A 14,113-nucleotide genomic window follows, 5' to 3' on the forward strand; every position below is an offset into this window, starting at 1 on the left:
AAAACAAACAAACAAACAAACATGCCCAAAAAACTCCTCTGAAATGTCAGATTGCTTGTCTGGTGATACTGGGATACACCATGTCTTAAGACAGTTAGAAATAAGTGACTCTTATTACTTAGAGTCTGAGCTGAATTAAACACAGAAGAACTTGGTGGCTGGCTATATTATTTTCTGAAGATGAATTAGTCATTGCTGCATGGGCAGATCAAGCTATGGTATTTCAGGATTTATAGGTATACATTCAGCAATTAGACATTTGTACCTGAGTGGTTTTGGAGCAGCTTGCAGCTGATTTTAAAGCCTTGCCTTTCAATGGATTGCCTGTTCCCTTTTGTACAGCTGCCACCACATTGCTTATTATTTATAATATTTCATTATGTTCCTTTAGTGGAAAAGGTTCCTCGAATCCCCAACCAAATTTGGAGCCACATATTTCTAGAGGCTGCAAAAACTTAAAGTGGAAGGCAGCTTTCCACTTTCTCTGTCCGCCTTGTTTTTTTCAATTGCAAATGTGATTAATGTCATTTTAGAAAAGTGAATGGAGGCAGGGATGTTGAGTCATTTGCTCAACTGCCATGCTGGGCATTGAACCAAATCACTCAAATTCCAGTCTACTTTTGATATTAAATCCTTGTTACTTTCTACTCTACAGCAGGGCTGTACCTGGCCATGGGAACTGCTTCAACCTGTGCACTGCAACCTAGGAACTACACATGTTTGCACATTGCTACATGGAAAAGAGGACATGGTGTTGAGATGTGTGTCCAGAGGCTCAGATCCTGCTGGATGCACAAATAGTTCCTGCCTCTTAACTTCACACATGTGGGGTCTTTGATCCATGTTTGCTGAAGGCAGTTGAACCTTCGCTGTGGCTTTTGTTGGGAACAAGATCTGAATTTTAGAGTCAGATATAGATGCCTCTGGAAATAAAAATCATTTAGTGGGAGCCAAAGTTGATGTTTCTGGTTTAAACATGAGGTGTGATCCGCATCTTTAAAAGGTTTTGTAACAATATTTTATTGTGCCACCAACATAAATTTATAATGAAGAAGTGAAAAAGGGAGGTTTTATTAGGAAACAGAAACCACAGATGAGAATGGCTAAGTTTTGTTTTGGGTTCTATTATAAACCATTAATAATAGCAGGAAAAGCCAGAGGATAAGTTCCTTTGTATTTCAGTGTATTTTCTCAGCTAGACCTTTACTTGACATTACCCTGCTGTGACAGGGCCAGGAGTAACAGGGAAAAGGAATCTATTTTGAGCAATGATTTGGAACACAAAAAGAAACTGATTTAAATCAGACTGTGTGTGCATTTTATTCATTACAGAGGATTAGTATTTCTTAAGTCTCCTTGAGCTGTTGTGAATTAGGGGAGATTTTTCATTTTGTTTTTCTTCTGATTCTCAGTGTTTGTTCTGTCTTCCCTGGTGCTGTTGCTGACACCAAGTTCTCCTGGAGGGCCTGGTAGCAGGCCAGGGGTTGGGCTGGGCATGCCATCCTGCACAGAGCAGCATTAGCCACTAGATGGAATTCCAGTGGATAGAAGTTGACAATCCCACACTGGCTGCTGCCTCTACTCATAGTCAGTAGTCTCCCTGGCAAATGTGCCAAGTATCTCTTAAAGGCACTTTTGCCTCCCAATAAAGGAGTGGTTTGTGGGTAACCTGAGAGGACATCTTCTCTGAACTGTGTCACTCATAAATGCATATATGATGTGTAACTTCTAGTTCTGCTAGAAGAAAATGAAGTATCAAGAGATTCTGTCTTGTATTTGGAAAATCTGGTACATCCAGTAAGTATGACTAACTAGGCTTGTACAATTTTGAAGGGCTTTGACAGAAAAGATTGGATTTTGTTGCTGTGCAGTGGAACAAAACATTTATAATAAGCTTTGGATGTAAAGTATGATCTGAAATATGAACCTATTAAATGCATTTCTTGGTTACAAAAAGCAGGCTTGGCAAAGGCATGGCTTCTGGAATAGGAGTTTCAGACATGCAGGGCCTTCAATCTGTTGAGTATTCATAATAGCAGCTACAGGAAAGTAAAGATAAGGTTTGATTCTTGTGAATTTTAAAGTGCCCTATGAATTCCTGGTATCTCACCAGAATTTAGTTAGCCCATAGTGCCTCAAGAGCAAGCAAGAAAGTGCTCATAGTGGCAGCTTGATACTGCCTGGCTTCCTTTCACTACACAATTTTAGAGGCTTTGTCCATGTGTTTAAAGTTAGGCAATGCTTATGCACCTATTTGAAATGGGGCCTCATTTAAAGCTGAATAAATTAGGTGGAATTGCTCTGGAATTTATTACAACTCTGTTACCAAAGAGTTAAACTAACCCCTTTGAGTTATACCAGGTTTGTACTGTTTTGAGATCAAGATCTGACTCTTAACTGCTTGAAGTGTAAAATGGTATAATTTATTGTCAGTTTTCAGAATAACCTTGTTTTAAGAGTCATTATGGCAACAACAGTGGGTTTCAGGGTAACAAAGATTAATGATTCCCTTGGCCAAGGCACTTCAGTGGGTCACTCGTTCAGGAACACTGGAACTGTTGGACATGGCCTGAGTCAAATGCAGAAGTCGGGGTGCTCTGTCACTGCTGCTACCACACGCTGTGTCTGAGTCACCAGCTCACACTTCTCATCTCTTCCTGTTGGACGAGGGCAGAGACTGCTGTGTTTGACCCTCAGTGTTCAGGCTGCCTGGGAAGGTGTGGAGTTACCATCCCTGGAGGTATTCCAAAGACATGGAGAATCTTAGGGACCTGGTTTACTGGTGGGCTTGGCAGTGCTGGGTTGGAGTCAATGATCTTCAAGTTCTTTTCCAACTTTAATGATTCTTACCCAAGTCGTTCTTATTTTATCTTCATTCATTTCTGCTAAAAGAAATACAGTTTAAAAGATGTGAAAATACAGAAGTTTTTCAACTAACTTCAAGAGCAGATATAGTTCCTTAAAGTAATGGATTTACTACTCCTTTGACATTTTGTGTTCATGTAAAATGGGTGCAGATCAAGAGGATTTGCTAGGAAAGAATTGGTTCCCAAGGAGATTTTGATTTAAATTGGATAAAGTTATAAGATGTTTCTTAATTTTCACATTTTCTGATTAGGATTTATACCTACAGAAAGAGATTTCATTTTCAAAGTGCTGCCTTGAAATGTCTGTTTTCCCTTTAAAAATAGAGCCTCGTTGCTTTTATTTTATGATTTAAAAACTAAATTAACTTTTTTAAAGTTTTTAAAAGACTTGACCTTAATTGCACTAATGTAATCATCTTGCCATATTCCCATCATACAAATTAGCCTAGAGGAAGAGGAATCATCCCAGAACTTTGCTAAATTATTGCCTGATTGCTTCTTCAACCTTTTCCCTCTCAAAACATTTTTCCTCTTTATACCCATGTTTTGCTAGGGTATCCCATAAAAACTATCAGCATTCCCTGCCAGTGGACTCTCCTGGCCCCACCTGGGCAGGATTTGTTTTGCCACCTTAATTATGCCATAGGTTGTAGACTTCCCATGGGCAGGAGTTTGATCCTCAGCAAGGAGTGTGGAAAGGGCTCTGGAAGTGGCTCTTTTCAAATACCTCCTTCCCAATGCTCTGCTCACATGAAACCTGTCTGAATTACCACTATTATTATTTTAACAGTTACACAGATCATTCCACAGGGACAGTTAGGGCTGTTCTTCCTCCAGGTAGCATTTTGAATTTTGTGGTTATCGAGCCATATAATGACTGTAATAGCTGGCACAGTCAGCCTGCTCTAGCTGTACTGAGTTTTATTTCATTTTCTCCGTGACCTGGGTTTGCTGCTTATTTTGCTGGGTGTGTAATTGTGCCCTTGAGGAGATAAGGAGACAGGACATGCACATCATAATAGAAAATAATGTTTCTATCAATGTTGATCTTAAACTAGTGAAATAAAAATAATTTTTAAAAAAGAGATATTAATATATTATAGCTACCCCAGTGAACAGAAACAGCTTTGAACAGAACAGTTCTTTTAATTCCAAAGAACTCATGAGTTATAGTCCTTTCCTAGATAGAATAAAATACAGCTTGGCAATAAAGCACAATTAGGAAATCTGAAGATTTAATTTGGAAAACACTCTTAACTGCACTTTTAATGGCATCTTCAAGCTTCTTAAGTTTTTAAGGGATAATTAAATTATTTCAGCTAAGTCACTGTAACGTTAACGTCTACCTGTATCTCAGGATGTTAATTTTTGGCAGTAGAGTAAGTTACACAGACCATGCTCTCAATTAAAATGTTAAAAGTTTAACCTGAATTATTACACAGTTATTCTAATTCTAAAGACATTTCCTTTCTTCGGGGTAAGGGAGAGTTTCTCCAAATATGCTGACACATAGATGTTTACAAATGCTGGTGATTTCAGGTTTGACTGGGACCTTTCAGAGTTCTTCCTGCATTTGCCACAGACTGACTGGTTAATATTCCTCATTGTTTGCATGGCAGATTAAGTGCTTTGTGTCCACACAGATTTATGTTTTTGCTGTTGCTTTATTCACTCTGTTATTCCATACCTCAGCTTTTTAAAGTGCCAACTTTCTGTGTCTTTTATGATGGAAACAAAAATGTGATATTTCTCTATGCTTGCAAATTATTGTGAGCTTATTAGATCCAAGTGCATTATATATGGAAAAACATATTATGCTTTTTAGCATCTTAGTAAATGCTGAGTATTCTTTTGATAATTAGGCCTATCAGGTTATCAGAACCTCATAATAACATCTGGTCTTTTGCCAGTTTCCTGGGACAACTCAAGAATTCACTGAGACTTTTTATATCATATATAATATATACATATGTAATGTTTTTATTTTCCCCTCTTCTGTGCAAAATGAAATTATAGAATTTATGTATTTCACAGAATGGTTGTGAAAACAAGTTCATTGATGACTGGAGTGGTCAGATATGTTAACATGGGTCTCTAAGAACAGAAAATTCTGTTCAGCAAGTTATTCTCTGATGACTACTTCAATGCTATAAGCATGAAAAAGTTACTGGAATAGTTTTCTGTAGAGTTACAGTAAGTGGCTATCAATTATTAATAAATAAAAAGCACATACTGCATACTAATTTAATATGAAACATTGTTTAAAGTAAAGCCATTTGCCATTTAAAAAAGAATATGAGATTTGGTCCAAACTTGAATTTGGCTCTGCTTCCACTTATAATAGATATGTTGAAAACTCCTGACAAGGGAAGAGAGGTTGTTAATGGGATTATTTGCAGACTGTTAACAACACAAATGCTGGGAGACTGGCCCCCAGTAATTGTCATTCCTAGTCATGCAGTCGTTCCTAGTCAAAAACATGTTGCAGAAAAGCTCTTAGCAGACCAGTTGGCACATGGCTGTCAAGCAATTTGAAGAAATGTGTTTGGGATTTTGTACACAGAGCAAGTGGGAGACAAGCTGGTCAAAGAAAGGGAAGCAGGAAGTGATGGCTGAACTGCCAACACATCTGGTCCTGCTTTATCCTCCCCACAGTGTCACTTGTGTCAAATACGTGTTGTCCCTGCAGGACATAAAGTGCTTTGCTACCCCATTTTGTGAAATTACTTGTACTCTGTGGATGAAAAATGTGTTGTAAACACAACATTTTAATTTTAAAAATGCTTTTCTTTGTGAAGAAATAGGGTTGGAATGTAAGTATATATGCATAAGGCTTTGTTTGTATTTAGTACTTCCTGTAAAAATACACCTGGGAGCTACATTACAAAAAAAACACCTCAGAGCTCAGGTGGTTTAGATTCTGTACGACCAAGCCAATAAATGCCTGAAATAATAAATAAATAAATAATCCCATCTTCCATTTCTCCAATGGTAGGTTTATCTGCGGTACTGTCACTATCCTGGGGCTGCCAGCAGTGTCTTGTCCCTTCAGAGTGACAGAAGTTCCAGCTGTCATATCCCAGCCCATTGGCATCGGTTGCAGTGAGGATCCACAAGCTGCTGGGAGCACAGGGCTCCTTGCTGCAGGAAGTCCCACCTGTTACAGAAATACCAGGGCTGCTATAGTACTATGTATTCCTTCAGCTTCTGTGTATTGGAAAGAGATGGAGAAAGAGTATCAATCTCATTCTGAAATTTCCCAACCTTATATTGTCAAATTTGGGGTTTTCTTCCAGCTTGTAGTAAACGCAAAGAGATTTGAACTAAGTTTTAGTGTCAGTGTTATTGTGAGAAGAAACTCCACATGGGTGCTGCACATACAGATAACATACTTTAAAAAGAGAATCCTCTGATAACTCTCAGAGTATCAGATTTGTCATCATACTTTTCCATAAGGATCAATTACATTTGGAACTCAGTAGAAGGACTTGGAAGAATAGGAAGATTCACATTGTCAATATTGTCTGGTCTGCAGTGAAGGTTTCTTAAGCTTTTCATTCCAGTAACTCTGACAATGCTTTCTCCCCATGTAGAATAGATTTTAATTGATCCGTCCCCCATGCTTTTGGACTACCTCTCACACTGAGATGTGAAATCAGCTGTTGCTGTCTTGCAGTTTACACAAGTTCATCAAAGGAGGCTGCTTCTTTGATGGTAAAAGATTCCAGATTCTGATTCCCTTTCCCCAAAAGTCATCTATGTGAAAGTAAATATTTAATATCTGCCAGGCTCCAATAACTAAGCTACACTTCAAAATAAATTGAATAACAAAAATTCAATAAACCTAATTTAGCAGTAGCATACGTGAGCATTTATCTTCTCTCCAGGTAGAATGGATTTTGACAGAGCTGCTTGTGCTCACCCATAGCAAGCACAAGGCATTCCTCGGCAGCTGTTCCATCCTCACCCACCCTCACAGGGTTTCTCTGTGCTTCTGAGACAGGAGAGGTAACTGGATGTTCTTCTTTTCTGGCAGGTACTGGACTGGATTGAAAATCATGGGGAAGCCTTTCTGAGCAAACACACAGGAGTAGGGAAGTCTCTACACAGAGCACGTGCGCTGCAGAAAAGACATGATGATTTTGAAGAGGTAGCACAGGTAAGAGTCTGAACCAGACACTTCTGCTGACTTGATTTTTGTTGCTCCTTTTGTATATCCAGAAAAGGCTATCACTGTTTTTGTGATACACACTTCTGCTGCTCTCTTCAATGATTTGGAGCTGCCCAGGATCCTGTCTCCAAGGTCTGGAAGTCAGCATGCACACTGCAGGACTTACAATCAGAAAATCACTATACTGGGTCAATGAAAGGTCTCAAAGCCCATGAGAAATTGCCACCAGCTTACAGGAAAGCTGCTGTTGGGACACTTTCTCTTGAGACATAGAGGAGAATGTTATGAGTGAGCATGATGGAAAAATCAATCCCAACTCCTACAGTGGAGACTGAGGGCCTTGAGCATAAGGTGGGAAGCAGCTGTCAAGAAGCCAGGGAAACACCAGAGTTTGCAGTAACGACAAGTACCCTTCCCATCCTTCAGTATGGAAGGGATTTTTTGTTTTGAACTGAGAGGCAATCATTACAGGTAGAAATTGTTATTGTTATTATTATTAATTTAACTCATAGAACACTGTAAGCAAGATTTTTCCAGGAATTTGGTAGAAAACTAAAATTTTACTGCTATTCCTCAAAGTGGAGTCATAGTAGAAGTTTAAGCATGCATGCTGTCCTTATTTACAGAATTTAAAAGAAAGAGAACCTTTTGTAAGTTCTTCCACGGATTGAGTAGATTTTTTTTTCCCCCTAAGTATCCATAGTCAGAAATTACCCAGTCTCAGCTCTGATTGTCACATCATGTTACACCATTTTGAGGTAGATTTGAAACATCTACTATCTGTAACTGATAATCTGTAAAGGTACTTCTCCTTTGGGTATTTTGGATAAATTCCTGATTGATCCATGTAAAGCAGAATGTATCAGATGCTTTGTCCCCCTGATACACACAGGGCAGATTATTGCTCAAATGTTTCAGTGTGGCATAAAATAAAAATTTACTAGATTTTAGTTTTGGTTTTCTGCAAAACCTTTCCCATGTGCTAGCCTAGTTTAGTTTAAGATATTTTCAGTAACAGGGACATACCTCTTTCACTGTTTTCTCATGGAAAATATTTCACTGCCTAATGGCAGCTATTGACAAGATTTTTTTTCTCCTTTCCCTCATATTGCATTTATATTTCTCTCAATCTCTTTTTTATTATCATTTCCTTGTTTATATCCCTGTAGTCTTATTTATCTCCCTTAAGGGGATAAATCCCAGAAAATGGGATGAATTAACAATCCTGAAATATCTGTAGAATGTTGTCATGTCTTCTCCTGTGTGCCTCTTAACCATGTTCAGCATATTTAATTCTGCTAATATTATTCTTATTCACCAATCCCTTGAAAATCTTTTCCTATCTATGTTGTTGGAAATTCAAATTACCAACATACTTCTTTTCATTAGATGTTCAGCTCTTGAAGGAGTATCCCATTGCTTGGCTTACTAATGAATTTCAGTGTTACCATTCAGCTGGGATGGGAAATCTTTACATAACTTTGACAAATCTCACAGCCTGAAAGTAGCAGTTCTGCATTGGTGGGTTTCTAAAATTTCATGGAACCACCTGTGGAATTAAGCTTTCTGGTAATAGGCTTGAATTTCTAAAAAAACTTAAATTTCTGCAAATTTATGAAAATGGGTTTTAGGCTGGAGGTTGCAAAGCATGGTTCTGGAAGGCCTCATCCAAAAGCACAAATTAGTGTTAGTTTCAATCCTAAAATCAATATTAGGGTTCTTTCCAGAGTGAGTGCTCAAGTCTGATGTTATTGGATGCTATACTGGGCTAGCAAATGAAAATTAGGATCATGTCATATACAGGAGCTGAAACAAGGTGATTTCATGCCCTTTGTGTCATTAATATTTTATAAATCCCCTTCCTCTGATACATTATCTTCATTATTCCCATTACATCTCACATTTTCTGGATCATAGTTAGCATTTTTTTTCTACATTCTCTCTTGAGTATGTCTTAACTAGAAATGTAGGAAACAAATTAAGGTGAGAAGAGACAGAAAAATAACAGGGTCCTGACAACAGAGGTGAGAGCAAGCCATGTCTGCACATGGAAACAGCAGGTCATTAAGGCTTGCTCCATGGGCTGGTGGAATTTGGAGATCCATCCCCTCATCAGGGTTGAGGAACCTTAGAGTGTGCAGTTTGCACCTGTAGGTACTAGGGTAAGTCAGAATATAATTACTTTGCTGAAGACTTTTCTAACCTGCCTGTTAGACCTCCCTCTATACCACTTCAGCACATCTCTCTGTGGATAACTTCAGACACATTTCCTTTCAGTTCACAAGGCCAAATTCAGAGCAAATGAATCTTGTTCACTGGGTGACCACATGTGTTCAAGTGAAAGTGGGTGTTTCAAAGGGGGATGAAGAGGAAAGAAAAAAGTGTCATTTATGAGGCTACAGAACCTCTTGGGCTCCTCTGAATTTGATTCCTTTACAGCCAATGGGTAGAATCACTCAGCAGCTCATTGCCCTGCCTGGACCATTGTGAACATGAAGTTTATAGTGCATCCTAATTACAAATAATTGACACAAGTTGAACCAGGTTCCTTCCCAACAGCTTTGACAGGAACACTTTGCTCTGGTGCATTCACATGAGAATAGCACTGCTAACTTATGAGGCCTGTCTGCAGTGTTTCACAGGAATGCTTCACAGGCAAATGGACATGGGGACACGCAGTGAAGGAAAGTGAAAGGAATCTCAGGCTTTATCTGGGCTCAAGGACTTGAGAATACAACCCTCTTTGCTTTGGACAGAGTTATAGTGAGGGTAAGAAAAGAGTCCATAAATTTATCACATCTGGAGTTCTCTTGCAAAAGCTTCTAGTGGGGTTGATTTTACAGTTGGGAATAAATCTCCTCTCTACTTTGATTATGACCAATTTTTGTTTTTCCTAACTCCCTCCTTGATGCTTAACACTTAACAGTTGGTTGGAAATTACTCTAAGTTTAAATATTTGTTATTTTTCTCAAGCTAGCAAACATCTTTGCCATGGCTAGGGTGGGTAACTGGCAGGACTTTTTCCCCAATAAAACCATGTAATAAAGCATATTAGATACTAAAGATATGCCACCATCCTAAAAAAACTGTTGAGTTTGCCCATTCCCCTCATCAGGATGTTAATTACTAGCTTTAATAGCAATAAAAAGGGTTATGTTTGTCTTTCTTAAAAAAATAAAACAATATAAAAAGTGTTCTCCTGACACACCTGGTGAGCTTGACAGTATAAGCAATGGTATTTTCTATTGGCAGTTCTCTGATAAAAGTGCTTAGCCTGCCATATAGTATAAATTTATTCTCAAAAATCCACTTTCTTTGGCTCTGACATATTTGTTCTTATCTCTTGCTGTTTCAGGAGGACATTTGCAAAGGTCAGACTAGAAGCAATTTTCAGGAGTCTTGACATTTTTAACAGGGAGCAAAACATTCCTAGTTTTGCCTTATTGTGTGTAAACCAGAGTCTTGTGTCTGGCACTGCTGTGCTGAGAAATGCTCTGATTGACTGACCTGCCATGGCACTAGACTGAGAGGTGGAACATGCCCTCTCTATGTCTGATTAGAAACTGCAGATTGATAAATCTAGATGTAATGATTCAATCAGGCATGGCCCAGATAGATCACATTCCTGCATGCAGCTGTGCTCAGAAAATGTCAGTGATTTTACTGCACTGTGTTGTGGGCAATAGGAAATGTAATTTGGGGTCTCTTTCTCTCATAACTGCTGTTTAGACAAAGCCCTGGCAATTTTTCTGACATATTTATGCTACATGAAAAGCACAGATGGCAAATGTTTGAGTTTGGATTAAAAAGCCAGAGCTCCTGGGAGGGAGGTTGTTATCTTGTGTCTACCTGCAATTGTTTCTCAGTCAGTGCTGGTGCCTTTGCAGGCTGCCCCTGTCAAAGCGCCATCCTCGGCACAGCACAGTGCCTGCCATCCACTGACATTTTGTAGCCAGGCATTATCAAGACATCACCAAAGGAATATCACTCTTGACGGAGCTACAGTGTTCCAACGACGGCATCTTTGCTTGGCTGGAATTATTTTTTGCAAATCAGATAACTGTAGTCCAGCCAGTTACAGTTATAAATCAAAAGATAATTTCATTTTAGGCTCTCTAACTTCTCCTTATTCAGAGCTCTTATCCTGAGAACAGCATGCCTTCCAGCTGGAAAAGTCTCCCAACACTTCAGCACTATGTAGCTGAACTGCACGTGTTGGAAGCACTTCTCCTGTTCTTAGAATCCTTTTCCTCTCTTCTGGCAGTCCCGGCAATCAGAGGTTAAGGTGGCCTCCTCAGCATCCTCCTCTGCTCGCAGAGTGCCTTGCTGCCTTTGTGCTGCTGCAGAATTAGGAAATGTCATGGGAAGCTGCTCTGATAATCCCTGGCATTCTGCTGCCACAGGTCGGAGTAGTTTTGTGAATAGCCTTCCTGCCTTTAGGAGCTTTTCCCTCAGACGCGCAGTTAAGATTTCCCGTGGTTCAGGTTTATCCCCGTTTCAGCCGGGAACCAGCGCAGATTTCCACCTGCAGATGGCACTCACAGTGCGCTGGAGAGCCTGGAGCGCTAATGGCAAACAGAGCCGGTGTTTCTCATCCAAACTAACCAAACATTGTCTCGCAGTGAAATGAAGCAGAAGTGGAAGCTGGCTCACTCCCTGTCCCATGGTGTTCTCCCACCCCTGCCAAAAAACACGTTGTTCAAGGTCACCCAGGAAAAAAACCACTCCCAAATATTTTATTTTTTTAAATGCAAAGCTGGGCGGTCCATGGTTTAAGTCAAGGTGATGCTTGTCCTCTGTGTTTATGGGATAAGCTGCTCTCAGATCTTTGGAGCTGTTCTCAAGGCTCTTGGGCCACATTAAGCTCACAGCTACAACTGGGTTTGTTTGCATGCAATAGTTGGTGTGTTTGCATGCAATAGTTGGTGTGTTTTTCATGGTAATCCAAAGGCGCTGATGTTTACAAGGTGAAATATCACAACAAAGCACATGTTCTGAACAGCCTTGGCTCAAAATGTGTAGGATTGTCCCTTCTTATCAAACACAGTGAGAAGGTTGACTGGAGGCTGAGCATGGCCATCAGAGTTCATGGGGTTTGTCCAGTGCAGCAGCTCTTGGTTCAGGCCTTGTGTCTAGAACAGTTTTGACTTAGGTACAAGGCTGAATCCTCTATTCCCAACTTCGAAAGCTTTATGGGATCCATTTTGCCAAGGCATAAATGCAATGCAGTGGTCTATTCTTGAATTATTGCAAAGAAGAAGAGCCAGACAAAATGTGAGAAAAGCGCTGGACTTTGCACTCTGGCATTTGGGGAGCCATTCAGTGTTCCTGTTCTTGGGTGTCTGTGCTTGCCTTCCTCCAAGACAGCTTTGGAAGATGATGATTAAACACCTGAACACTGGCTTTGTACCATCAAAATTAACCTTTGTGTATATGCACAGTTCCTTTAAGATTCAGTTCTTCCTTTTATTGTTTTCTTCAAGTGAAGGCTTTCAGCAGAGGCCTTGGAAGCCAAAGGCCTGTATCAGCTATAAGAAATCAAAGATCAGATGATGTTCTTCATCTGAGAAGCAATTTGTTCTCCAATATTCCTTTCTAGAGTATTCCCTTCCTCCACTGCTCCTAAAGTACTGTCAATTCAGAGTTTTTGAAAAGCCCTTGCAGATAAAAAGAACTTTAGGTACAAATATGTTGAAAAAATAGTTATGTTGTTTGTCATGTGAAATATCCAGAGGATCCAGTAAGAAATTTTGCAGGTAAAAAATAGTATTGTGTGACCTCTCAGTCCCACATAGTTTTACTTGAACTGCTTTAAAACTATGTGCGGTAATGGAATAGCCAGGCCAAAGCTGAATTGCAAACAGCTACTTGTTTGGCCTTCAGGATAAAAACCTAGTGCTTTCCCATACAAATTCCAGCTCTGCTGGACATTGTTGTTCTAAAGTTTGTCATGAAGTTCAGTACTGATAAAACAGCTAGGAATAAATTACGAGTCCATGTTGATAATGAGCATGTAGGAAGTGTTGTCCTCGGGTGGGTTTTTAATTTTATTTTTTTTTTTCACTTCTTACAATTTTGTGACCTCTCTGATTGTTGAAAGGAGTAGCTTGCTGGTCATACTGGGTTTTTCTCTTTTGGTTGAGTGACTAAAATCCTATGTAGGATGAAATATTAAGCCAAAACAGGGAGAGACAGACAATTAAACCTGGTGAGAAATATGCTCAAAGTTGGCAATAATAACTGTACTTTCAGTAATACCAAATCTTTTTTAAAATAACAAAAACATGAGACAGGCAACAAAAATCAGTCCTACTCTTATTTTCATCACCCTTTACATGGCCATTAGCAAGTTCTGAAGCTATAATGTGCATTTTCCTGTTCACTTCATTTATGTAAATGTATTCACTTCTACACAAAGAGGAAAAAATGCCCACTGGCAGCAGATTACACAGGCCTTTGTACCATGGTGCAGGAGCTCCAGAACTCTTGGTTTCTCCTCCTGGCTGGCATCATGCTGCATCTGGCAGTCACAGACAGCAGAGATCAGTGGAACTGCCAATACACGGGCTGTCTGTGGAGGTTACCTAGGGCCTGCTGGATCCAAAAGCTTCTAACAGCATTCCTAGGGGCCAGATAGTTTATCATGGGAGCCATGGTACAACTCTGTGCATGGAATCAAGAAGCCTCTGAGTGCCTTGGGACCTATCTGCAGTGCAAGAGCAGAGATACTGAAATGGGTCTGCACAGCCTGGGCCAGGAGCCAGAAAGGCTGGGAAGGCTTGGGCAGATTGCCTGGGTCGGATGTGATGCTGTGGGGACTCGACTGCCAGACCTAAGTCGGAAGCAGGGCATGTGAGACGTGTTTTCCCTCAGGAGGTGTGAAGGAAGGACTCTTCAGAGCACATTGTGGATCTCAGTCCCGTGGAGACTCCGGTAGCAGCAACCTGGCAAATCTTGTGGAAGCAATGGAATTGAATCGGTGGCCAGTGGTACTCCATGGTCTGTTGATAGTGGGGAATCTCTTTTTAGACAGGCTCTATAATGGCATCAGAAGAGAGCCAATGTTTCCTAAAGA

General features: G+C 39.9%; 1 protein-coding gene across 1 annotated transcript in view; it reads left to right on the forward strand.

Annotated features, from left to right (window-relative positions):
* Positions 1 to 14,113, forward strand: part of KALRN (kalirin RhoGEF kinase) — a 407,865-nt gene that overhangs the window by 251,176 nt on the left and 142,576 nt on the right. The window contains exon 10 of the mRNA XM_053983017.1: positions 6,904 to 7,026. Coding sequence (XP_053838992.1) covers positions 6,904 to 7,026 — 123 coding nt within the window. The remainder of the gene's footprint in view (positions 1 to 6,903; positions 7,027 to 14,113) is intronic.

This window comes from Vidua macroura, chromosome 7 (assembly GCF_024509145.1).
Source record: "Vidua macroura isolate BioBank_ID:100142 chromosome 7, ASM2450914v1, whole genome shotgun sequence".
NCBI classification, from domain to species: Eukaryota; Metazoa; Chordata; class Aves; order Passeriformes; family Viduidae; genus Vidua; species Vidua macroura.